We start from the raw sequence: 24,676 nt of genomic DNA, 5'->3' as shown, positions 1-24,676 counted from the left end.
TTGTGGAAATTAAGATATTCTTTTATGTCTACTGTAAAAATAAGTCAATGTTTACGTGTGAGATTTGGTAGTGAAACCAATGTTACATATGTAACGTGTGCGGTTCGGTAGCAACGCAATCTTTAAGCTTTATTAAGCTTGCTGGTAAAGAAGAGGTTAGCCTTAGTTTAAATTCAGAGAAGCCGCTATGGTATACGTAGTAATTACAGAAATTATTACTCTTCTTTTATGTCTACTGTAAAAATACGTCTATGTTTACGCGAGATTTGGTAGTGAAACCATGTAACGTGTGTGGTTCGGTAGCAAACGCAATCTTTAAGCTTTGTTAAGCTTGCTGGTGAAGAAGAGGTTAGCCTTAGTTTAAATCAGAGAAGCCGCTAGGGTATACGTAGTAGTTACAGAAATTATGACTATTCTTTTGTGTCTACAATAAAAATACGTCAATGTTTACGTACGAGATTTGGTAATGACACCAGTTTACATATGCAACGTGCGAGCATTCAAGAGGTTAGCCTGATATTAAACTCAAGAGATGCTGGTCCTTAACGTAAAGGTATAGTAATTATAGAAATTAAGAAGATTCTTTTACTTATACGTGTATAAATTTACCATGTACCATAATTATTTTTCTTAGTCCAATAACCTTGAAACCAACCCTGATATTAGAAAAAAAATTGCCATCGTAGAAGACGGTCCTGTTTAATAAGGATATTTTATGGAAACAAAACCGTTAGTAAAACCATTATATCATAACATTTAGCTAAAAGATAGTTTTAAAGTGATTTTGTATACAGTATTACAGTCGATTGTAATACTGAACGTAAATGTTTATAGATTATATCGACAATATGGTTTGTTTACTACCATAGTCCCGCTATCAGCCACCAGGGCTGCGCTATGGTACACCCTTTCATGCCACATCCTGCTGACTTAATGTACGCAATTTTTCGTAAATTCTTGATAACAAATATAAATTGGGTTTAATTTTAATAGTTTATTAATTCCCTGTAATAATTAGACATGCTTTTCAATGTTTTATTATGTTAGCAACACATTTTGTGCCTACCCACTACACTGCAGTCTACTTGCATAGTTACCTAGGTAGCCTATGGCGTTCGGTCAACAATCAGATGGAAATAGACCAGTTTTCTTTTATACAGTATATTATACATTCAAAAGTACAGTGGTACCTCGACATACGAAAGGCTCAACTTACGAAAAACTCGAGATACGAAAGCAAATACGAAAAATTTTACAGCTCTACATAAGAAAAGTTTTCAAGATACGAAAGGTTGTTGCTGTAAAGTCCCAAGATTCATCCGGACCACCGAGAACAATTTTAAAACTCCTGCGCCGCCAACTGAGTAAACTCGCCACTCGCCACCATCCTCCCGCTCTCCCATTGGTTCCTGATGCTAGTCACCCCGTAAGGTCCTGCTCTTCTATTGGTCAGCACCTACCCCTTGTGCTTTAAGTATTCTATTGGTAAAAGGATGCTGTAAATTGAAAAACTTATTCATGCAATACATTTAAAAAAATAAAAACATTAGGTAAAGATAGAATAAAGAATAGAAATGAATGGTTATTATACTGTTTGGTAGTTTCATTAGTTGAAGAGAGATACTAATGAAAATTTATGGCTTACTGTGTCCTAAGAAAAGTGATTGCTTGGCGTTCGTTCGGAACTCGTAAGAGCTGAATGTAAACAATCGATTGGAAGGTTTTTTTTTGTTTGTTTGTTTGTATTTTACAGTTAATGATTAATTAATAATTATTTGAAATGACTACATACTGATTATTTATACATTTTATTGGCATATTCTAAGCTTTTAGCTTCTTAGGTTTAGATGTCAGAATCATAGACTAGGCTACAGTAGCAACCGCTAACATAGGTTAGGCTTATTGCTAAGGGACATATGCTAAAGTCCTAATATATGCAGTAAAAATGGGGTTGAACATTACTCGTAAGTGCTGGATGTAAACAGAAGTTTAGGAGCTTTTTTTTGTTTGTTTATTATAGTTAATGGTTACTTAATAATTATTTAAAATGAGTACATGCAATAAATTTAATAAAAAAAATTGTGAATTACATATCATAAAATATAAAATAAATCAGACTGCTATCATCGAAGCCAACAAATACGTATTTTTTAGAATTCTTCTTCTGTTTAAATATTACGTTACTTTTATGTTTCGTTATAGGTGTCAGTAACTCGATATCTCCATTAGGTAAAGATAGAATAAAGAATAGAAATGAATGGTTATTATACTGTTTGGTAGTTTCATTAGTCGAAGAGAGATACTAATGAAAATTTATGGCTTACTGTGTCCTAAGAAAAGTGATTGCTTGGCGTTAGTTCGGAACTCGTAAGAGCTGAATGTAAACAATCGATTGGAAGGTTTTTTTGTTTGTTTGTTTGTTTGTGTATTACAGTTAATGATTAATTAATAATTATTTGAAATGAGTACATACGATTATTTATACATTTTATTAGCATATTCTAAGCTTTTAGCTTCTTAGGTTTAGATGTCAGAATCATAGACTAGGCTACAGTAGCAACCGCTAACATAGGTTAGGCTTATTGCTAAGGGGACATATGCTAAAGTCCTAATATATGCAGTAAAAAAAATGGGGTGAACATTTCATGCAGTTGAATATTACTCAATATGTACATATTTTGCCTTTTTGGAGTCATATTCTTCCATCGGATCGGCGTCGAAACCCTAGAACGTGTTGTAGGCCTGGAAATATAATTTTACTGGGTTTTTTGGAGGTCTTGGAACAGATTAGCCATTTACATGTAAAATATGGTCCAAGATACGAAAACCTCATAATACGAAGGGCGCCTCGGAACGGATTTAATTTCGTATCTCGAGGTACTACTGTAAATACATATAAGTTTAAATATATTTATTTTAAACACTGAACTTACGTTAGCTGTATTCCTTCCCACTTTTCATTTCTTGCTTATCTCTGTTTTCACTGGCTTTAGAATGGACTGTTAATTCTATGATATTATGGTCTGAAATACTTGCATTATAAACTATTATTTCTTTAACATAATTCACATCTTTCACAAATACTAGGTCTAAAGTATTTTCCTTTCTTGTTGGCAGGTGATTTATTTGTTGAATGTTGTATTCTAGTAGCATATCTAATAGCTTTTCGAATTGCCTCTTATCTTCTGCACTACTATTACTCTTTTTTTTATATGTATAAATACAACCGCAATCTCCTATTCGTTCTTTCCAGTCTATGAAAGGATAGTTAAATTCTCCGGATAGGAGAATAGTCCAGTCCTTGTGATTTCTACATATCCAATTTTTCTATTATTGTGTCAAACTCCTTAGTATTAAGGGGTCTATATATTACTATATTCATTAATTTTTCAGATTCAAATTCTACCGCTATCAGTTCACATTCTGAGTTACTATATTTCTCATATATTTTTCCTTGTTTTTTGTCTTTCCCATATCTCGCAGTTCCCCTTTGATTCCTATTTTTTCTATCTGATCTATAAGTTTGGAACCCTTTTATTTGCATTACCAGTCTCTTGGGAATACCAGGTTTCACTAATATTCATTATATCTATTTTCTTTTCAATTCGGGTTAGTTCTTCTAAGAACCCTATTTTTCTTTTTGAGTTACTCGTAATTAAACTCTGTGCATTCATCACTATGATGGTTTGCATGTTATCTCCTTCATTTAAGATGGGTAATAATAATGATTTTCCCATGTCTCTTTTCTGTTCTGGTATGTTGTTCTTTTCTTCATTTCCAGAAATTCTGACATTAAAAAATCCAACTATTCCAAAATATTTGATCTTCCTTCATCATAATTATTCATTTTGTGTCCGAATCTGCAATTTTATCCGTATCTGCACCATCCCCTAGCATCGTATATACAAATTTATCTCTTGAGCTTCATCTTGGAGCTGATGCTTGGAAATTCTTTGCCGACACTCCATATCGGGGTGATGGCTTGCTTTTTTCCTTCACCCCATGTTCTTTGTTCTTTTCTTTATTTGTTTCTTTTATATTTTGGATTTTATTATTTAATTGATTATCTAATTAATTTTGATTCATGGCTACAGGGTGCATATATTTAAATTTTTGTCGAACTTCCATCCTTTTCCTTCTTTTAGGTTTTTGCATATTTTTGGATGTAGATCTCTGCATTCATCCTCATAGCCATCTCTAGGTATGCACATTTACCATAGATTTCATAGTTGTGACATACCTAGGGATGTTTGTAGTAACATCTTTTGCCGAATCTGCAATTCCCATCAGTATGCAATCTGGGTTAACCCTCTTCAGTTTTATTTTGTGTTGTCATGTCATAATTCATTTCTTCGTAGTTATGCTGCTTGATTGCCTCATATGTATTAACTATGAGTATCTCTGCATCCATACGCTTGTCTTGTTCTTTGTTTTCATTATTTCTTTTCTGTCATTTCAGTTTTGTTTTCCTCTCTTCTGTTTTCCTCTGAGAGAGGGGGGGTAAAGTCAAAAGGTAGCAGATACCATGGAATTGCCATTTAGCACAATGCCTGCCAGGCATCCACCCACTCGTGGTAACAGGATGGGAGTGGCGTCCTCTCAATAGACGACCCACTGCTCCTTCCTGGCTTGTGGGGCAAAGCTGAAAGGGGCACTGCTGTTGCTTACACTTTGATGGAGCAGTAGACTAGGGAGCCCTTCCAGATGCCGAATGCTTGGCCAACTTCCTTGGATGAGACCGCCTGCTCTACCTTGGAGGTGGTTGTGAAGGGCGAGAGCAAGCTTCCGACTTTAAGACTACCTGCTGAACCAGTCTATCTTTGGTATCAGCTCGCTGCTGGAATATCGCATCTTCTCAGAAAAAGAAGCTGCAACTCCAGTAGGTCCCCATTACAAAGAGACTATGACTCGGAATTCACCGACCCTGCCACCTTTGACAAGGTCGCATATCTCCTAACCAGGAGCAAGTTGGCCCACAAATTAGCACTGAAGTGGGCCAGGTAAGATATGGCCTTAGCATCAGACTGCAGCAACCTGATAAAGGAGGGCAAGCTGATGGAACCTCTGTCAGAGAGACAATGCTATCCTTGCCACCGCAGTAGACTATAAGTCCAGCCACGACACAGTCTGGAAGACAGAAGCAGTAGATTCCACAGTAGAGGCCTCTTGAGAAGTGAACTAAAGGCCCTCAGCCCTTAGATGATCACGTCTGAATTAAGGTGACAAGGCATCAGTTGAACTACATTAGTAGAATAATATTTCCTATGCCACACAAGAGGAGGGGGGAGAAGCTTAGATAACCTATTAAGAGAGCAGAGAGCTATCCCAACCTGAGACCAAAGCATTAATGTGCTGCAAAATTGATTGAGCGTGCCTAGAACAAGGAAGCTTAAACGAAGATCTAGTATCCTGCCTCGGAATGAGTGAGACCTCTATGACTGTAGGGGTCATAGAAGACTGTGTCTGTGTCCTACCCCCAAGAACTCACAAATGAGATCAAGAGAAATAGGCCTCAGAAACATAGTCAAACAATGAATCACATACACGACCTTGAGCTGAACCACGTACATGGATGAGAGATAAAGAATGAAGCACAAGAGAATGTTGTGGAGGAGGCAACAGGGCACTACAAGTACAAATATGGTCCCAAACTATGGAAGGTGAACAATGCAAGTGGGAACTCCTTGGGGAACAAGAACCTGAAAACCTAGGCTTCTTGGACACAAGAGAAAGGCTGGTCTTGCCATCATGCATAGGCGAAGAAGCCCTACTAGGCCAAGAAACATGTCCACTGACCCAAACTGTCACACATCTGCAACCGTCCACTCCCTCATGACACCCACTGCACTGAATTTTAATCAGATACACTGTTTTTTCTATAAGGTTAATTAAAATGTTACAAAAATGATGTAATTCATTGTATTTGCAAACTGTTCTCGGTTATCTAGGTGCAGATGCGACTTTAAATACACAAAGGTGATAATGTGAAGTGAGAGGGAAACTGCAGTAATTCAGCCACTTTCAAAAACCTTCAAAAATTACCAAATGCCTAGTTATTGTATGCATAAATTAAATGTAATTATCAGTATGTGCCGCATGTATAACACTTGGCAAGTTGCATACCTTGGAAAATCCAAGTAGTATATATATACTAACAGTCCAAACTGAAGTTCACGTACATAGTAGTAATTTATGATATCCCTGAAAGGGTATGAAATTTTGCATTATAGTAGGGGCTAAAACTCAAGTTTACACGTCAGGAGAGCAAGAAATCCAAAATGGCAGATTTGACCTACTAGATAAAATAATATTTCCCACAAATGTTCTAGACCTTATCAATGCCTCTTTTTCTGATAATTTTTGGGCAAGGAATCCATTTCTGTTAAATTTTGTGATTACAGGTCCTCCTTTGTGATAATTTTTTAAAGGTATAGTGCATATAAATGCAAGATACCAATGTGAGGACCAGAGAGTAAGACAGGTAGTTGGGTACTGATAATTTACTACAGACAAACTGGGTTGACATAGACAGGTGCGGATGGAAACGTAGTGTCCGTCACGGGCGCATGGACAAACAAACAAAAAGGGACCAGACCCCTCTGTGAACGTGTTTCTTCACAGATAAAAATACATGAATAATATCACATAGAGGGAATGGAATCCCAACATATATAAATCAAAAGGGCGTAAAATGCTCTACAGAATGAGTAAAGGAACAACACAGCTTGATAATGAGATGCAATAAAAATATAGAAAAAGCGCTGTCCTTACAAATACTCCCCCTACCCCCCCCCCAAAGCAATGATTTAGGAATAATTATTGGATAAAAAAATATCTTAAGAGGCAGGAGGCAAACCAGTGTCCTTGTGACACTTGTGGGGTGTCGTTGAATGTCAAGTCCTTCAGCGTTGCTGGCTGACAGGATGCCTACCCTGGCGGTTGCCTGCGGGTTCTACTGTCGACTGTGGGCAACCAAAACTGTGGAGGGAGCTGCATTGTGTGCGGTGGCAGCGTGGGAGAGGCCATGGGGACCCCCAGGTATGGTGGCGGCGAAGATTGGGCTGAGGAAGTTCCCAGGCGTGGCAGCGGCGTCCAGCAGGCAGCGCAGAACCACAGGTGAGGCAGCAGCATCAGCAGGTCGAGGAAACTCACAGGTAGGGGCGTCAGTAGGCAGAGGAGGCTCACAGGTGTGGCAGCAGTGTCGGTGGGCCGGGGAGGACTACGGGCAACGATGTCAGAAGGATGTTTCTGGACCACCGCCTGGTTTTTGTGTTGGCTGACCAGCACCCAGCTCCGTCCTCGAAAAACACCAAAACACGCTGGGAAACTGTGCCGCAATGAGTCCGTTATTGCCTCTGGTGTCGTCCTCAGAATGGAGTTTTCAGAGACCTAAATTGTGGTGCTGTATTGAGTCCACTAAAGGTTCTCTGAAGGTGAGCAGCTGTAATTAGTCAAAGACTGGGCCTAAACCGCTGTGTCACCGATTCTGGGAGGTCACCAGTTGTGAGGACCAGAGAGTAAGACAGGTAGCTGGGTACTGATAATTTATTACAGACAAACTGGGTTGACAGACAGGTTAAGATGGAAATGTAGTGTCTGTCACACACGCACAAACAAACAAACAAAAAGGAATAGGGCCCCTGCTGTGAATGTGTTTCTTTACAGACGAAAATAGTACATGAATAATATTACAGAGGGAACAGATTCCTGACATATACATCAAAAGAAAGGGGGTAAAATACTCTAAAGAATGGGTAAAGAAACAACGCAGATTGATGATGAGATGCACTAAAAATATAGTAAAAGCATTGTCCTTGCACCAACATATTTTGCATAATACTTACCATTTTTTCCCCAGATACTTTTGAATGTTAGGACATTGTTATTGTGCATGCACCCACTGGTCAATTGCTTTTACACCTAAATTGAAAAGAGGTAAATGAATTTAGTTACATGCTTGATTTAGTTACTGAATTTGTAACATTTTTATTTGCTTTTATTGTTACAAGAAAATCATTGATCTAAACTCTGTACACCTTACTAAGAGTTGTTTTCTTTCACATTTTAGTACTGGTGTATGATTGTGAACATGCACATACTGACAAGGTAAAAGATGTCCTCTACAGAGTTTGAGTGCCTTCTGCAGTGTGGAAAACCTTGTGACACGTCAGATTCAACAGATCATATAACTGAAGACACTTGGAATAAACTGAAATCCAAAGCTTTGAACTGGAATGGTCTTGATAGATTTGGGAATGTGTTTGATAAAGTTCACTGGGAACTGGGACCCTATGTTAAACATGTACACATTAAATGTTGAACTGAATAATCAAGCTCAGATAAACCAACAAGATCAAAGACGAGACAACAGAAATGTGAGAGAATTAACCCTTACTGAACGGGTAAATATATTGATATGCAGCTCCTCAATCGGGGTAAACTTTGAGGTTGGGAAATTTTTGAAAAAAACAATCAATGGAAAGAGAAAGATATGCAAATGTACATAAAGAAAAAAATTCTACAAAAATTTCCATACCTTTCACGAGAAGTTGAAAATTACTATTTACAACCTCTTGTGGAGCCTCTTACCAGAAAATTGTAAATTTTACTAAATTATTTTTTCTAATAAATAAATTTACTTTATTTAGTAAAACTATACTGTTCACACAATATCAAAACAGATGAGAAATAAAAGCAGTAACAAATTTTTGACATACTTGTTGAAAAATATCTATGTAAATTTAGAGAATGAAGATTAAGTAAATTTTTTAACTTTTACATGTTTTCTAATATTTCTCTGCAATTTTCTTTTGTAAAAGTTTCTTTTGTAAAAGATGAGAAAAAAATAACAGCAACCCCTTGGAATACTTACGAGCAAATTTGCATAAAGACATCACGTGAGAGTTTGCAGAACATTCCCCCTTCAAGTCACAAGCACTACTGAAATCCTGAGACGCCCACACTCGTGATCTTAGTCAGCATAATAGTTTCCATAAGTGAATTTAAGGGCTATAAAAGTATTGGCACCTCTTTTCTGCCTGATTCTTTCCAAATCGATGGCACATAATATTGTTTAATTACAGGATCAATCTGTCCACCACCCCAAACCTGTTATCATCACTCCCGAGGATCAATCTGTTCATTTAGGGTTAACCTCAAGTCAGCAAGAACAGCATATATCCTCATCCGTACCAAAGCATCTGCATTCGGGTGTTGGAGTGGTAAATAACAAAAATATGTGTCTGGTGCATGAAACCGGAAGACTACCAAGCATCCTGAGCGAACAGGAGTGTAGCTTCTCATATCTTATTAGCCTGCATGGAATGTCTTTAAAAGCCACACCATAGCATTGAAAGATGATGCCAGGAGGGACAAATCAACTGCCTCATTAACTTAATCACTGACCCATTTGCAGCAAAGATGAAGTTTCATAAGTGCTGGCTCAAGTACATAACTCTGTATCATATATCTCTAGTAAACTGAAGACCCCTCTCCTGCAGAAAGTGACTTTTTGTTATGACAAATAATTTTCATAGATCAGGTTCATCAGGCTATTTTTGTTGACCATGAGATCAGGACACTTCAGGGATTAATCAAAGATTATCAAGGCATCAAGGAACCTATGGCTTACCTTCGTCAGGGATTAAATCAAGCTACATAAAAGATATCCTAATTAGAGAATTTGGAACTGGAGTAGGGTTTTACAGTCATTCTCTGAAGAAGTAGAGTGAAGTTGTACATGATAGCAGTGGTGGTGGGCTCATACATTGAGGCTGCTATCATGTCAATGGAGATTAGCAATGAGGAACTCATAGACAATGTAGCAAACAGGTTGAGAGCTGAGATCACACAAATTGCAGCAGTCCCCTGGCCTCCACAGATAACTGAACTTGAACAGCAGGAAGAAGTTTTCCCACTCCTTGTTCAGTTATCTCTTCACTCAAAAGGAACTGGTTAGTTTATCTGAGCTTGATATATCAGTTCAACAGTTAATGTGCATTTCTTCACCATAGGGTTCCAGTTCCCAGTGAATGGATTTCAATTTATTCCAAGCATCTTCGGTTATATGATCTGTTGAATCAAACGTGTCACAAGGTTTTGAATCTGCAGAATACCCAGTGATTTTGGACTCACTACAGCTGAAAGGCATAAAATAACAAAATATCAAGACCTAAAGAATGACCTGAAAAGCATATGGGAACAGAAGGAAATAGGAATAATACCTGTGGTGGTAGGGGCAACAGAACTCACAAAGAAAAACCTGAGAAAATATCTGGTAATACCAAGTCGCCCAAGTACAAATGAGGTGCAGATTCCTGCCCTCAAAGGAGCGGTAAACTCCTTGAAATAAGCCCTTGGATTTAAGGCTAGTGGAATATAGAGATGTACCACAGACCCCAAGGCTGGGGCCCACTACACCTGATCTATACCGATAAGCAAGAATAACATAACCCAAAAGACACTCAAACTCTGTAGAGGACATCTTTAACTTTATCAGTATATGCTTTGCACAGCTTGTTCACAATCATACACCAGTACTGAAATGTGAAAGACAACAAATCCTAGTAAGGTATACACAGTTTAGTTCAATGATTTTCTTGTAACAATAAAAGCAAATAAAAATGTTATAAATTCAGTAACTAAATTAACCCTCTTACGCCGAAGCCCTAAAAATCAAAACCTCTCCCGTATGCCGGCGCCGGTTTGGAGCGAGCGCGGAACCGGAAAAAATAATTTTTTCAAAAAATCACAGCGCGCTTAGTTTTGAAGATTAAGAGTTAATTTTTGGCTCATTTTTTTGTCACTGCCTGGAGTTTAGTATGTAACCATCAGAAATGAAAAATAATATCATTATCATATGTAAATAATGCGATATATGGTAGTGAAAAAAAAATCATAGATAATTGTATTCAAATTACGCTGTGCAAAAAACGGTCAAAGCTAACGAGTTAAGTTTTTTTTCGTTGTATTGTACACTAAATTGCAATCATTTTGATATATAATACATTGTAAAACAATAAAAGCAACACAGAAAAAATATTATCACAAAATTATGCATGAAAAATCAGGTTACTAAGGCTGCTTCAGAACGGATTAATTTCGTAACCTGGGGCACTACTATCTAGAACTGCGTTTTACATGTAAATAGCATAATTCATTCCAAGCCCCACAAAAACACCACAGTAAATTTTATAATAAAACTAAATTGACTAATAAACAATGAAATACATCAATTTGGATCTTTCAATACTAAACCTAACCATTACTGTACCTGTAAATAAAGTGTATTAGTGTACAGGGTACAAGAAATACTGTGTGCATGTATGTACGTATGTAGTAAAATGTGGAACCTTACCTTTCGAGTGAGGTGATGTCTGAAAGTGGCGACAGAGGGGAAGGACAAACGGCAGAAAACATGAACAATAACTTTACAAAACACATTAAAAAATGGCAGAAAACATTAACACTAAACTTTACGAAGCACATTAACCCTCTTACGCAGAAGCCCTAAAAACCAAAACGTCTCCCATATGCCAAGGCGGGTTTGGAGTGAGCGCGGAAGCGGAAAAAAAAATCTATTAAAAAAAACACAGCGCGTTTAGTTCTCAAGATTAAGAGTTCATTTTTGGCTCCTTTTTTTTTTATTGCCTGAAGTTTAGTATGCAACCATCAGAAATGAAAAAAATATCATTATCATACATAAATAATGTGATACATGGTAGCGACAAAAAAAAATTCATACATAATTGTATTCAAAACGAGCTGTGCGAAAAACGGTTAAAGCTAACGAGTTACTTTTTTATCGTTGTATTGTACACTAAATTTCGATCATTTTTATATATAACACATTGTAAAACGATCAAAGCAACACAGAAAAAATATTATCACAAAATTATGCATGAATTCGTAATGCGCAGACGTAAAAAAATGTTTTTTTCAGAAATTCACCATAAATCTAAATATTGTTCTAGAGACTTCCAATTTGTTTCAAAATGAAGAAAAATATTGAATATTACGATACTGTAAGAGTTTTAGCTTAGAATTGCAGTTTTCGACCATTTCGGACGAGTTAAAGTTGACCGAATGTTGAAATTATATATATATATATATGCAAATATTGCAAAAATGAGAAAAGCTACAACCTTCACATTTTTTGTTTGTATTCTTCATTAATTTGCGCAAATTTTCATAGATGAAACTCTACAAAACGCCTAATATGAAAAGGAGCAAATATTAGGAGAATGAGACGTACACATTTCAGAGATTTGCGGCCGCGAATCGGCGCGCAGAGGGAAAGTTTTTTTTTTTAAATTCACCATAAATCTAAATATTGTGCTAGACACTTCGAATTTGTTTCAAAATGAAGATAAATGACTGTATATTACTAGATTGTAAGAGTTTTAGCTTACAATTGCGTTTTTCGACTATTTCGGTAGAGTCAAAGTTGACCGAACGTATTTTTTTTTTTCTATTTATCGTGATTTATATGCAAATATTTCAAAAATGAGAAAAGCTACAACCTTCAATCATTTATAGTTGTATTCTACATGAAATTGCACACATTTTCATATATAAAACTTTATGTAACAGCTACTTTTAAATGGTGCAAACATTTCGACAATCGCAAGAAAAATTTTTTGATTTTTTTCGGAAGAGTTACCGCGCGGACGTAAGGAAAAAAAATTTTTTTTTCCCTTCCATAAATTCACCATAAATCAAAATATTGTGCTAGAGACTTCCAATTCGTTGACAAATTAAGGTAAATGATTGAATATTACTAGAATATAAGTGTTTTAGCTTACAATTGCGTTTTTCTACCATTTCGGTAGTCAAAGTTGACCGAAGGTTGAAATTTTTGCACTTATCGTTATTTATATAAAAACACTTCAAAACTGATAAAAGGTACAACCATTTGTTGTTTTAAGTTGTATTGTGCATGAAATTGTGCACATTTCCATATATAAAACTTTATGTAACGGCAAACTTAAAATGGTGCAAACATTAGGACAATTGCACGAAAAAAATTTACCGGAAGAGTTACCGCGCGGACGTAAGGAAAAAGTTTTTTCATAAATTCACCATAAATTGAAATATTGTGCTAGAGACGTCCAATTTGTTTCAAAATGAAGGCAAATGATTGAATATTACTAGAATATAAGAGATTTAACTTACAATTTCGTTTTATGACCATTTCGGTAGAGTCAAAGTTGACCGAAGATTGAAATTTTGGCACTTATCGTTATTAATATGAAAATATTTCAAAACTGATAAAAGCTACAATCATGAGTATTTTTTGTTGTATTCTACATGAAATTGTGCACATTTTCATATATAATACTTCATGTAAAAGATCATTTAAAACGGTGCAAAAATTATGTCAAAGTGACGAAATAATTTTTGAGATGTGTCACTGATACTTTTTAGTGTGATAAGAAAGAAATTTGCGCTTGCGCGCCTGCGTAACGATTGTAAACAAAACAAAGCCTTGATCCGAGAACTCCCAGCATCCCCCAAGGCGCGTGATTCAAAAGTTTTCGGCTGGTAGGCCTATAAGTATTTTTCAGCGAATTTAAAAAAAATTTTTTTTTGAGTAGACGTATAATACGTCCAATCGGCATACGGGAGACATTTTGACTCAACGTTTAATACGTCCAATCGGCACAAGAGGGTTAACAAACGGCAGAAAACATTACACATTCATCACAGGATGATATCAGTGGGTCTGTAAAACGCGGGGTTAGTTATTTTTTTATGTCGATCTAAAATTATTTGGAGGGATAATGCTATCCCATATTGAAATACCTTCCAATTACCATTACTTAATTTTCAGTATTATAATTTAAGTTTTGAATGTTTTTCATATCTTGCATATTTGTAATACGTATTACAAATATGCATGGTATGAAAAAGATAAAACTTAAATTATAATACTGAAAATTAATTAATGGTAATTGGAAGATATTTTAATATGGGATAGCATTATCCCTCCAAATGATTTCAGACCGACATAAAAAGATAACCAAGCCCCGAGTTTTACAGACCCAATGATATCATCCTGGGATGAAGGTGCACATGTAGAGAGAGGCACTGTGATGAAGGAGAGCTTCTTCCTGGGTAGGGTTAAACGGAGATCACATGTCAATAGGGCTTGTCGTCACATCATAGGAATAGTTGTGTATCCTTATAATAGGAATTGGAGCTCAGAGTATCAGAGTTTTAAGACCCCTTGCGATAGAAAGCTCCTTCGTAACTGACTTACATTTCCGCCAACCTCAGGAAGAAATCAAAAGTATTGGTGGCTGGTTAGGTCAAAACCAGAACAGCCACTGGAAACAATGAGCTGATAACAACCAAGGGGGCAGTTAAATACTTGAAAACTAAGCCAACTGCCTTCCAGCGACCATGCTAATTTAACAAAATATAAAACAATACAAATGCCATTTGGAATTTAGGTACACTCACTAAGAACACATTCGTTGGGAGGCAGAACAGGAGAAGCAACAGCCTCTGGGAGAGAACTTCTAAAAGGTGCAGGATCAGTGACCTAGTATTTGGCACCTTCGACCTCTTAATCAGAGCCTTATCATCCTTATGGCGAACTCGGAGGAGGAGATGGAGAGCAGACATGAAATGCGACAATACTATGCCATCCAAGGATTTTGAAATTCACAGGCCTAGGGAGGCCCAAACAGCCGCCATCTTGTGCAATTCCGTAACTGAAACAAAGGAAGATGATGGAGTCGCCTCCCCCCCCGAGAGAGAGAGAGAGAGAGAGAGAGAGAGAGAGAGAGAGAGAGAGAGAGAGAGAGAGGATTACCTCCCACAAGAGAGGGGGCCACATCATACACAAAATCATCCTGCGCAACTCCCAATACTTCCAAAGACGAATTAATAGAAGAGAAGAAAGGAGACAACCATCAAAAGTAGCAGAGGGAAAATTTCTGGATGAAGGGGATACCAAACTGTACAGTAAGGGAGGCGAGAAACCTTTCCAAGAAGGACAAGTAGATGCTCTATGGTGCTCCCCCTTTTTGTAGAAAGCCTTCTACTACAACCAACGCCAGGAACGACACTCCAAGTAAAGGTTAGAGTAAATAAAATTGGAACAGCAATTACTACAAGTGGTATGGGGATCAGTAATGGAATATGCCAAAAACCTTGAACATAGATGGAACCCCCAACATAGAAACCCTGGAACCCCCGGACACGTGTTGACAGAGCCTAGATCTCTTGGTAGCCCTGATAAACGACAAGCAGGCCCACTCACTATAATAAAAGCACAAATATATCACGGGCTAACAAAGAAACCGACATCTACTCTCCAAGGCAGTCAAACAAAGACTGACGGGTCACGAGGTCCCAAACCCCGGTCAATGACCAGCTTCCACCTCGTATAAAAGTTACCAGATGCCAAAGATTCCTTGCTTTACAATCTTTGATTGTTTTAACCGGTTTCCAGCTGGCACTACAAGATTACTGTATTGTCAAGACTGAAGGTTTGTTATGAGTATGAACAAAAACTATGTAATTTGTTTTACAATTTAATTCTTGTATGTCACTGGGCTAATAGAAATGTTGTTCCACTTGTTTACAACTCAGGATAAAGGTTTGCAATTCATCCATGTCATATAAGTTGACCCCTGATTTGGAAAAGACTTTTTGAGGCTTGAAAAGTCAATTGGTATGCTGCAATTTATGGTAAGTACAAGAAAAAATTGCTTATAATAAATGTCACTCAATAAAATTTAAATACACTCTTAATTAGTGTTAATTCTAAACTTTAAAGTTTTTTTTACCTTAAAAACTGCTTGCAATTAAAATTTATAAGGTACAGTATTTTCCTATTTAAAAAATATGAATATTTACTTTCTTATTTCTGATACAATACCTGGTTTTTTAATGTATGCCAAGATATCCAGCCACTAATTCAACTGGACATGTATATAGAAATCTTGCAAAAACTAAATAATTACCCACAAAGCCTACAACTTACCTCATGCTCTCCACTTTCACAATACCCCAAGTTACATCTGCAGCTGCAAAATCACTACGAGGCTTGCCAATGTAAACACTAAGAACTTTCCCATGTGCACTGAAGATTTTAAGCAGGCTTTCCTGAAATATATACTATATATAAATATATATATATATATAAATAATGAGTTGGCTGGGAAGGGTAAGGTAATAAGGAGCTACATTTCAGCAATAATTACGAAAACTTCTTAAGCGAGAATCATTTGCGTCCAGATAAAATGCCAGAAGATTATTTTTGACAATCTAAATCAAAATTTTGAGAAAAATTACACACAGGGCTACAATACTATATCAGCAGGTCCCTGACAGAGGAGAGAGTATTCCATTAATGGTCTGGGTGAACTATTTAGTAATTAGCCTGAACAAATCTAGATGGTGCATGATCAAAATATTACCACAAAAGCTAATTATTTCTGCAGCTAGGCCCCACCCACTGCACGCCAATGATTGGCTAGCTTTCAGGAGGGGAGTAATGTCACACAAGTTAACAGTCCAAATGATTACCGGTATGGACTTGACTCTGTTACGTAATGTTGAGTTTCACGGATGAGTCATGACAACACAGATTTGTTCCCAGAGTAGTGAAGTATGCAATTGACATCTCCGATAATAGATATACAGTGGGCCCCCTTTTACAGGCTTCAAATTTTAGTGATCCACTTTGTTGTTGACTTTTGTGGAGGATATCATTCACTTCTCCATGGGGAACGTTCAATAATTTGCAGATTTTTATTTGGGCAGGAACTCTACAATTATCACCATTTTTTTTTTTTTTTTTTTTGTAAAGCAACAGTGTACTCACTAATTATTGTAAGTTATTTTATCATTATGACAGAGAGAGAGAGAGAGAGAGAGAGAGACGAGAGAGAGAGGAGAGAGAGAGAGAGAGAGAGAGAGAGATATCTGGTTTTAACCTCTAGTCTAAGCACAGTATAAATGGAATCTGTAAGTGAAATGATGAGTATTTCGTTAAAAATTTGCTTTTTTCAGTAAGGGATCTATTATATATATATATATATATATATATATATATATATATATATATATATATATATATATATATATATACACACAAACATATATACATATGTATATATATGTATATATAATCTATCTAATAAGCAAATACCACAGGAAAATGATAGGCAGAAATCCAAGCACTTTCGTCTTTACTAAGACATTGTCAAGGAACGAATGAAATACAGTTAGAAAGAAAGTTATCAGGTAAACAATAAGATCAAGAATACCAGATGGCTAATTGTCAAAAAGGTAAAGATCAAAGAGATAATCCAGGATTATTGGATATCACACAGGCACAAACCTAAACATAGACTTAAGCCTAAAAGAAACTACAACGTATCCGTATGGTCCAAAATATGTAAAAACTTAATATATTAATTTTGTTGCATTTATTTATCTACAACTTTTTTCATTATGAAGGCATCAAGTTTAAATAAACCAAGACCTAAATTTAGAACATTTCCATTATTTGACTTGATAAAACAAGATTCAATGATATTCCTTTTAACTGTGTCATTACATGGGATTAAGGCTCTTGCTTGACTCCAGTTAATAGGATGATCTAAATCTCTCGTATGTGAGAATAATGCATTCGATATTTGCCCAGTTCTCACAGAATATTGGTGCTGTTTGAGATGATGTGAAAGAGATTTACCGGTTTGTCCATAATAGACTTTATCACACTTTTTGCAAGGAATTTCATATATGCAGCCAGGAAGATCTTTAGGAGAATTTTTTACTACTAAACTCTTGACATTATCATTACTGAAAACAACATTTATGTTAAATAGCTTTAAAATTCTAGGAATTTCTAAAAACTTTTCATCATAGGGTAATTTTAGAATGTTATGCTTACAAAATTCAAGTTTGTCATAATTTAAATAAAATGTTTTTCTAACTCTTTTACATGTCATATCGACAAAAGTCCTTGGGTATTTAGGTTTCAACGTCTACGCCTTTTCTATGAATTTTCCGAGCCTTGATCTATTTGTGACATCTTTTTGTAATACTCTTACTATTGCTCACAAACTGAAACTTCAACTCAACTCTATTTTACTAGTGAAAATTCTTCGTCTAGCAGAGCGACCTTTTGACACGTTTCAACACATCATACTTCAGAAACACATTGACATCTCAAAAGTGGAAGTAGATGATGTGTTTCGTACACTTAGAAACAGACGGTATGGCTTTAATCAGACAGTTCCTGTGGATTGGAAGAATCGGATGCTGGATTATTGCTACGGGAAATTGAGGAAGTGCTGCAAAAGTCTTGAAAGGAAGCTTCAATTCAGGCTGAAGAACCTTACTGCTGAAAGCAACTGGACTAAGCATGCCAATGTGGACTTCATGACTAATTTATCAGACAAACCAATGGATAGTGATATGAGCGCAACTTTGGGATATGGATTACGCTTTGGTGTGTCGAACGGTAACCTGAACAACTTTGGGATATGGATTAAGCTTTGGTGTGTCTAACGGTAACCTGGACTATGTTGACACTTCAAAATCATTTTGTTATTTGGAAAAATGTAGTATTCATAATCTATGCCCTGAGGATATCAATATTTGTAAGGGTATTGTGTATGGTGCCATGAGCAAGCCTTCTCCCCCTAATGTACCTGTAAGATTTCTCCAGGCTTATAAGAAAATTAAAAAAGACGAAACAGTGCAAGTAATAAAGGCAGATGAGTCTAATGCAGTGGTAATAATGAATAATAGTGATTATGTAAGTAAAATAATGGCATTGCTAAATGATACTGATACTTACACGGATCTGAGGTCTAATCCTACACAGACAGTGAACTCCCATTTTAATAAACAAATTAAATCCATTCTAAAGGGCTTGGACCATTTAATTAAACAGTTTACACCGCAATGCGCCTCCCTACCTTATGTGTATGGTTTAGTCAAGGCACACAAAATCAATAACCCTATCAGACCTATCACTAGGTGAGTGGGTTCAGTTATGTATAATTTATCGAAATGGCTTGTAAACATTCTTACACCTATGGTAGGAAACATGTCTAACACGAATGTAAAAAACAATGTTGATTTTATAAAAAAAAATTGAATAGTTTAAATCTGAATTTTTATTTTAATATGGTTAGTTTTGATGTCTCTTTATTTACAAAAGTGCCTGTACATGATTTACATGAATTTTTGGAGGATGAATTAGAACGTCATGATATTCCCTAACTGTAGCAAACCTTATTAGTTTTCATAGATCCGAGTTTGTGTAGAGCTTTCAGCAAGAGGTTTATTGGCGGAAATAGGTAAATCTTCTGCCAATTGTTCCAGTCTATGGACATTGCATCTGTGGCATGAGCCAGAGGATCCAGATTGGGAGCCACATAACACGGAAGTTTGTGATTGGACTCCGTGGCGAACAGGTCTACCTGAAGGCCCGGGATTTGTTGGCAAATCCAATTGAATGACTTTGTGTCCAAGGACCACTCCGACTCCAGCGGAGTTGTCCTGGACAGTGAGTCCGCGATGACATTCCGTACACCTGCCAAGTGAGTGGCTGACAGGTGCCAATGATGTTTCATTGCCAACGAAAAGATTGCAATCATCACTTGATTTATTTGGCTCAACTTGGAGCCTCCTCTGTTTATGCAATAAACTATCACTGCGCTGTCCGAGACTAGTCTGATATGAATGTTCCTGGCCGGAGCTAGTCGTTTCAGGGTCAGAAAAATGGCCATTGATTCTAGTACGTTGATGTGGAACTGGCAGAATGTTGTCGACCATGTTCCTTGAACCTTCTTGTACTGAGAGTAGCACCCTCAACCGCTCAGAGGCGTCCGTGTGGACTATCAGGGACAGCGGGGGAAATTGTAGTGGCACTGATTTGGAAAGACTCCGGACTTCCGTCCATGGGCGGAGTCTTTTCCTTAGCATTGGCGGAACCAAGGAGATTTTGTCTCTGAACTTGTTGTTGGCTCTTTTCCGCCATACCTGATTGATATTCTTCAGTCTGGCTTTCAACAGAACATCTGTGATTAAAGCAAACTGAAGTGAACCTTAGATTCTCTCTTGGGTACGACGAGAAGCCCGTTTGTTCTTGAGGAATTGTCTCGTAGCTTTCGCTATCTCTCTGCACTTCTTCGGCGGAAGAGATAGTTTGCGTGTGGTTAGGTCCCATTAAATTCCCAACCATTGAAAGCGAGACGCCGGAATGAGACGGGACTTTTCCTTGTTTATCTGGAATCTCAGGTAGTCTAGGAATTTTATTACTTTGGCTGTTGCCTTGCGACATTCCTCGTCGTTGGTTGCCCAAATGAGCCAGTCGTCTAGGTAAGCAACTAACATCACCCCCTGAGCTCTTAGTTCCTGCACTACTGTCTCTCCTAGTTTGGTGAATATTCTGGGTGCTAAGTTGAGCATGACTCTGAATGAGTAAGCTTGTTTTCCTAGTTTGAAGCCTAGGTATGGAGAGAAGTTTCTTGCTATCGATACATGATAGTAAGCGTCTGTAAGATCGATGAGACCTGCGAAACGGTTAGCATGCGGAACTTGTCGCATTGAATGATGAGTTGAGACGGGACAAGTCCAGAATCACTCTTCGTTTGTCCGAGCCCTTCTTTGGTACACTGAACAAACGTCCTTGAAATTTCAGGTGACTGACTTTCTTTATTGCCTTCTTTTGAAGAAGGTCTTTGGCATAGTCCAGAAGGTCTGTCGTTGGAATCTGATGGAAACTGACTGGAGGAGGAGGCCCTTTTATCCATCTCCACCCCAGACCTTTCGATACAATACTGTGGGCCCACGTACCGAAGGTCCAATGGTCCCGGGAGAGGTACAGTCTTCCGCCTACCTGCAGAGACTCATTGACTGGTTGAGGTCTTACTTCCTCTGCCTCCTCTAAAGCCTCTGCCTCTTGAAAGAACTCTAGAGCCAGCTCTCTGTCGGTAAGCAGCTCTTGCTCTGCTACCCCTTGCGTGCCTATTATAGCCTCGAAACGCCCCATGTGTTTCAAAGGAGGCGTTGAAGGCTGGGGAAGTCACAAGGGCAGCCGAACTCGAGGGCTGTCGAGTCGGTTGACTCTGCAGCAGAAAAACTGCTGTTGTCGTTGTGCCTTAGATGTCGAAGGCTTACTTATTTAGGAGACAGGAACTGCCTGTACCACTGCTTGAGACTGAGTGGTCTGGAAAGACTGATACTTCCTAGGCCTCTTCCTACTTTTGGCTTGTGGTCCGGGGGTCTTGAACTTCCTTTTGAAAGGAAGTCCCCAGCGGACACGAAGGTTCTGGTTAGCCCACCAGATCGATGCCTTTATGAGCTTGTTAGGCTCATGCCTGATGGAGGCATTAGCAAAGACATGCTTCCTGCAGGCTCGTCTAGCCACTATGAAATCATACAGGTACGATTGATAAGCCTGCAGCAGCGACTTCAAGTCAGTGAAGTCGGACCTGGAATAGAGGCTCCTCTGCAAAGACAGAAGCTGTCAACTCTGCAGTGGTGACTGAGTTAATTGACCTGCTCAGCCTACATCTTGCTTCGAATTCCGCCTTTACCATGGTGACCGGAATTCTAGGCAAACGTTCACTGAATTGTGTGGAGGGACACTCCGGGTCAAGTTTGCCCACTGTGAACGTTGCTGGAGTGCCAACCCAACACTCCAGATCTCCGGGAAAGAGCAAAGAGGTAGCCTCCGTCTCTTTTAGCTGAGGCATGGGTTTATCCTCCATTCCGGCCTGCAGTGTCAATTCTGCGATCTTCGATGTGCAAGGTGTCGGGATGTTATCCAGCGCTACGAACATGGTATAGCAACCTTTGTGAGGCGTCAACTTGGTGTTGACGCACTCCCATTCCGTTCCGTAAGGATGGATTGGATGGATGTATGAGTTTTAGGGCAAAAGCCCAGGCACTGGGGCGAAAGAAGCCATTCAGCGCTCTGTAAGGGTGCGGACCCATGCGGACTGAGCCTGACCTCTAGGGTAGATCACTGTCTTTCGGGACCTTGTCTACCCTGTCCAACGATTCCTCGGCTAGCCTAGCATACCCCAGAAAGGAGAATTGTAGGCCTGGCGGGAAGAACTCATTGTCTCCCACGGGTCGGGTTCCGCAACCCTCAATTGTAAGTCTGCCCTCTGAAAAGGGAGCATGCAGAGCCAACCCAACCGCCATGGGTTGCTATTCTCAAATGGCGGGAGCTTGGGTCCGTCCGGCACCGCAAAGGACTGCGGTGTGCTTCCGGACTGGATCAATCCAGCCACCAATTCCTCCTGGGTCTGTAATCTTTGGGCCAGAGACAGGATGGACTGTCCAGATGTCTCTAGACCAAAGGCGAGTTGAGTGGACATCGATTTAAGTCTCGAGTCCACTACTTAGCTCATCTTCTTCATGAGAAGAGTGGCGAAAGCCTCCTGGTCGAAGCCAGACTCCGTCGGTCTGGCTTTGGAAGTCTTAGCTCTCGACCCCTTGGGTGGGGGAGTAGCTTTGGCCGAGGAAGTCGAAGGCTTGGGGGCCAATGACGACCTGGCAGAGCCTGCCGGAGAAGGCTTGGCTGGTCTAACCGCCTTCAGCAGGGACTTCGTCTTTAAGGTTTTCACCTTGGGGATTACTGAGCCCGACCTATCCCCAAAGGTCGTGGACTTCCCAGAGAAGCCCTGAAAAGAAGGAGGAGGAGGAGTTGGGCTGAAGGAGAGTACATTAGCCCCACGATTACCTGCCTCACCTACTTCCCTACCTTCCTCCTGGTCCTCGATGGTGCTGGGCTCTCTATGCAGGCTGATGGCCGCCACCTCCTCCGTCATTTCCTCACACAAGCCCTCTTGGTCCTCCGGAGGGGCTTGGGTCTCTTGGCGGATCCGCTCTATAATGGGAGCCGCCACTTGCGCCACTACTGCTGCCGAAACCTTAGCGTTTGGGTAGAGGAAGAAACACATCTCCTCCGACAGCACGTAGGGGCGGCCGGATCCGACGTTCCTCCAAAACCCCCTTACCCAGGCCTTGAGCGTCGGATCAACCTGTAAGAGATAATCAAATCAGGTTCTCCAGTGTCAGGGACTTTTCCTTGTTTATCTAGTTTGACTTAGGCCCCCCTGCCCAATCGATATATGTAACATAGAATTCAAGAGTAACAATGAGGCGAGGATGCTACCTACTGACTCATCCGTCACGTTCTTAACGAGGCCGTAACACACCTCGCAGGCTTCTGGGTGCCAGACCAAGAGTCCCTTCAGTTGGATGGCGCAGCTGGCATGAGACCGGCAGACCTCATGTCCATACGTCTTCTGAAGAACGGCCGGACACCCAGCCTCCTGGCAGCGAACCATCTGTAAGTTGGAAAGATACCTTAGTATCGTCATTTAATGCCGCCAGAGTTATTTCCGGCGGTATGTGTACACTTAAACTAGTTTCTCAACTAGCTAAGGGTAACATCAACTATAATCTTCAACTTACTTCTTACTATTAAAGCTCTGGATGTCTCCGCCTGCTCTGGAATCCATACTCTGGGTATCGCCAACGCTATAACTGGCGGAGTTGGCCAGATACGAGCAGAACAGGGAAACACGGCAAAACCTAAGCCTGAGTCTGATCGCACCGGAGAAGAGTAGCAATTCCCAATCAATTGGAAGCACATTCTCTAAGCCTAGTTCCGCCCCACCAGAGTGGGCAGCAGCGATAACATAGAATACGGAAAACAGAGCGGCGGGAACAACGGTACGTGAACTCCAGTGTATGTATCCTGGCATATGTGATGGTAGACCACACTTCGCTGAAATAAACACAGGCCCGGAGACATACCAACAGAGGCTACATAATAAATTTTCTTAACGTTAAGCTCTTAATGTCTCCGCCTGCTCCGGAATCCATAATCTCGTTATCACAATAGCTATAACCAGCGGAGTTGGCCTGATACGAACAGAACAAGGAAAATAGGTAAAACCTAAGCCTGAATCTGATCGCACCGGAGAAGAGTAGCAGTTCCAAGTCAATTAGAAACGCATCTCTAAGCCTAGTTCCGCCCCCACTGGAGTGGGGAAGCAGCGATAACACTATTGACGCTCTAGCTGTTTTTCATCGGTAGGATTACTTGGAAAGCGAGCTAACAAAGCAGGGCCGGAACGAGTCCGGATGGGGGTGTGTCTGGAGGAGAGTGGAAGACTCGTGATCGCCTGGCCACAGCAACCGATCAGTGATTATCACTTCTCGAGAAGCCGTTAACTAGCCTACTACTAAAGGGGCAGAAGACGGTAGGCCAAATGACACCCTAAAGGGGGCAATGGCCCAGGCTACACTCAACAAAATTGATTCATAAAATTATTGATGAGGAATTTTTGGGTAGTACTGACGAAAAAAGGGGGGGAGAAAACCGAACCCAACTAAGATCCCAGCCTAACCCTCCGAAATCGGATCTCAGATCTGGTCAGGTAGGCTAAGATGGCTCCAATAAGGATGTCACGAAGAGGACACCTAGAACCTAACTCAACCCTCAAAATCGAATCTATCGATCTGGTCAGGTAAGATAGGCCTAGCCCCTACATACGTAACAAGAGAGGAACTCTCTAGTCCTGGGCCACCCTCCAAGCAAACATCTGTCTGGTCGGGTTGGTGGTACTAGGAGCCACTAAGGGTGGTGGGACATACTCAACCAGCCTAACCTACCCTCCAA

At 39.3% G+C, this 24,676-nt stretch overlaps 1 protein-coding gene across 1 annotated transcript in view; it reads right to left on the bottom strand.

Annotated features, from left to right (window-relative positions):
- The window catches only part of LOC135215775 (uncharacterized), a 375,121-nt gene that overhangs the window by 223,199 nt on the left and 127,246 nt on the right, over positions 1-24,676 (bottom strand). The window contains exon 4 of the mRNA XM_064250725.1: positions 15,995-16,116. Within this exon, the coding sequence (XP_064106795.1) occupies positions 15,995-16,116 (122 nt within the window). The remainder of the gene's footprint in view (positions 1-15,994; positions 16,117-24,676) is intronic.

The sequence above is a fragment of the Macrobrachium nipponense genome, chromosome 5, assembly GCF_015104395.2.
Source record: "Macrobrachium nipponense isolate FS-2020 chromosome 5, ASM1510439v2, whole genome shotgun sequence".
Classification (NCBI taxonomy): domain Eukaryota; kingdom Metazoa; phylum Arthropoda; class Malacostraca; order Decapoda; family Palaemonidae; genus Macrobrachium; species Macrobrachium nipponense.
This window is presented reverse-complemented; position numbering and strand designations above follow the sequence as displayed.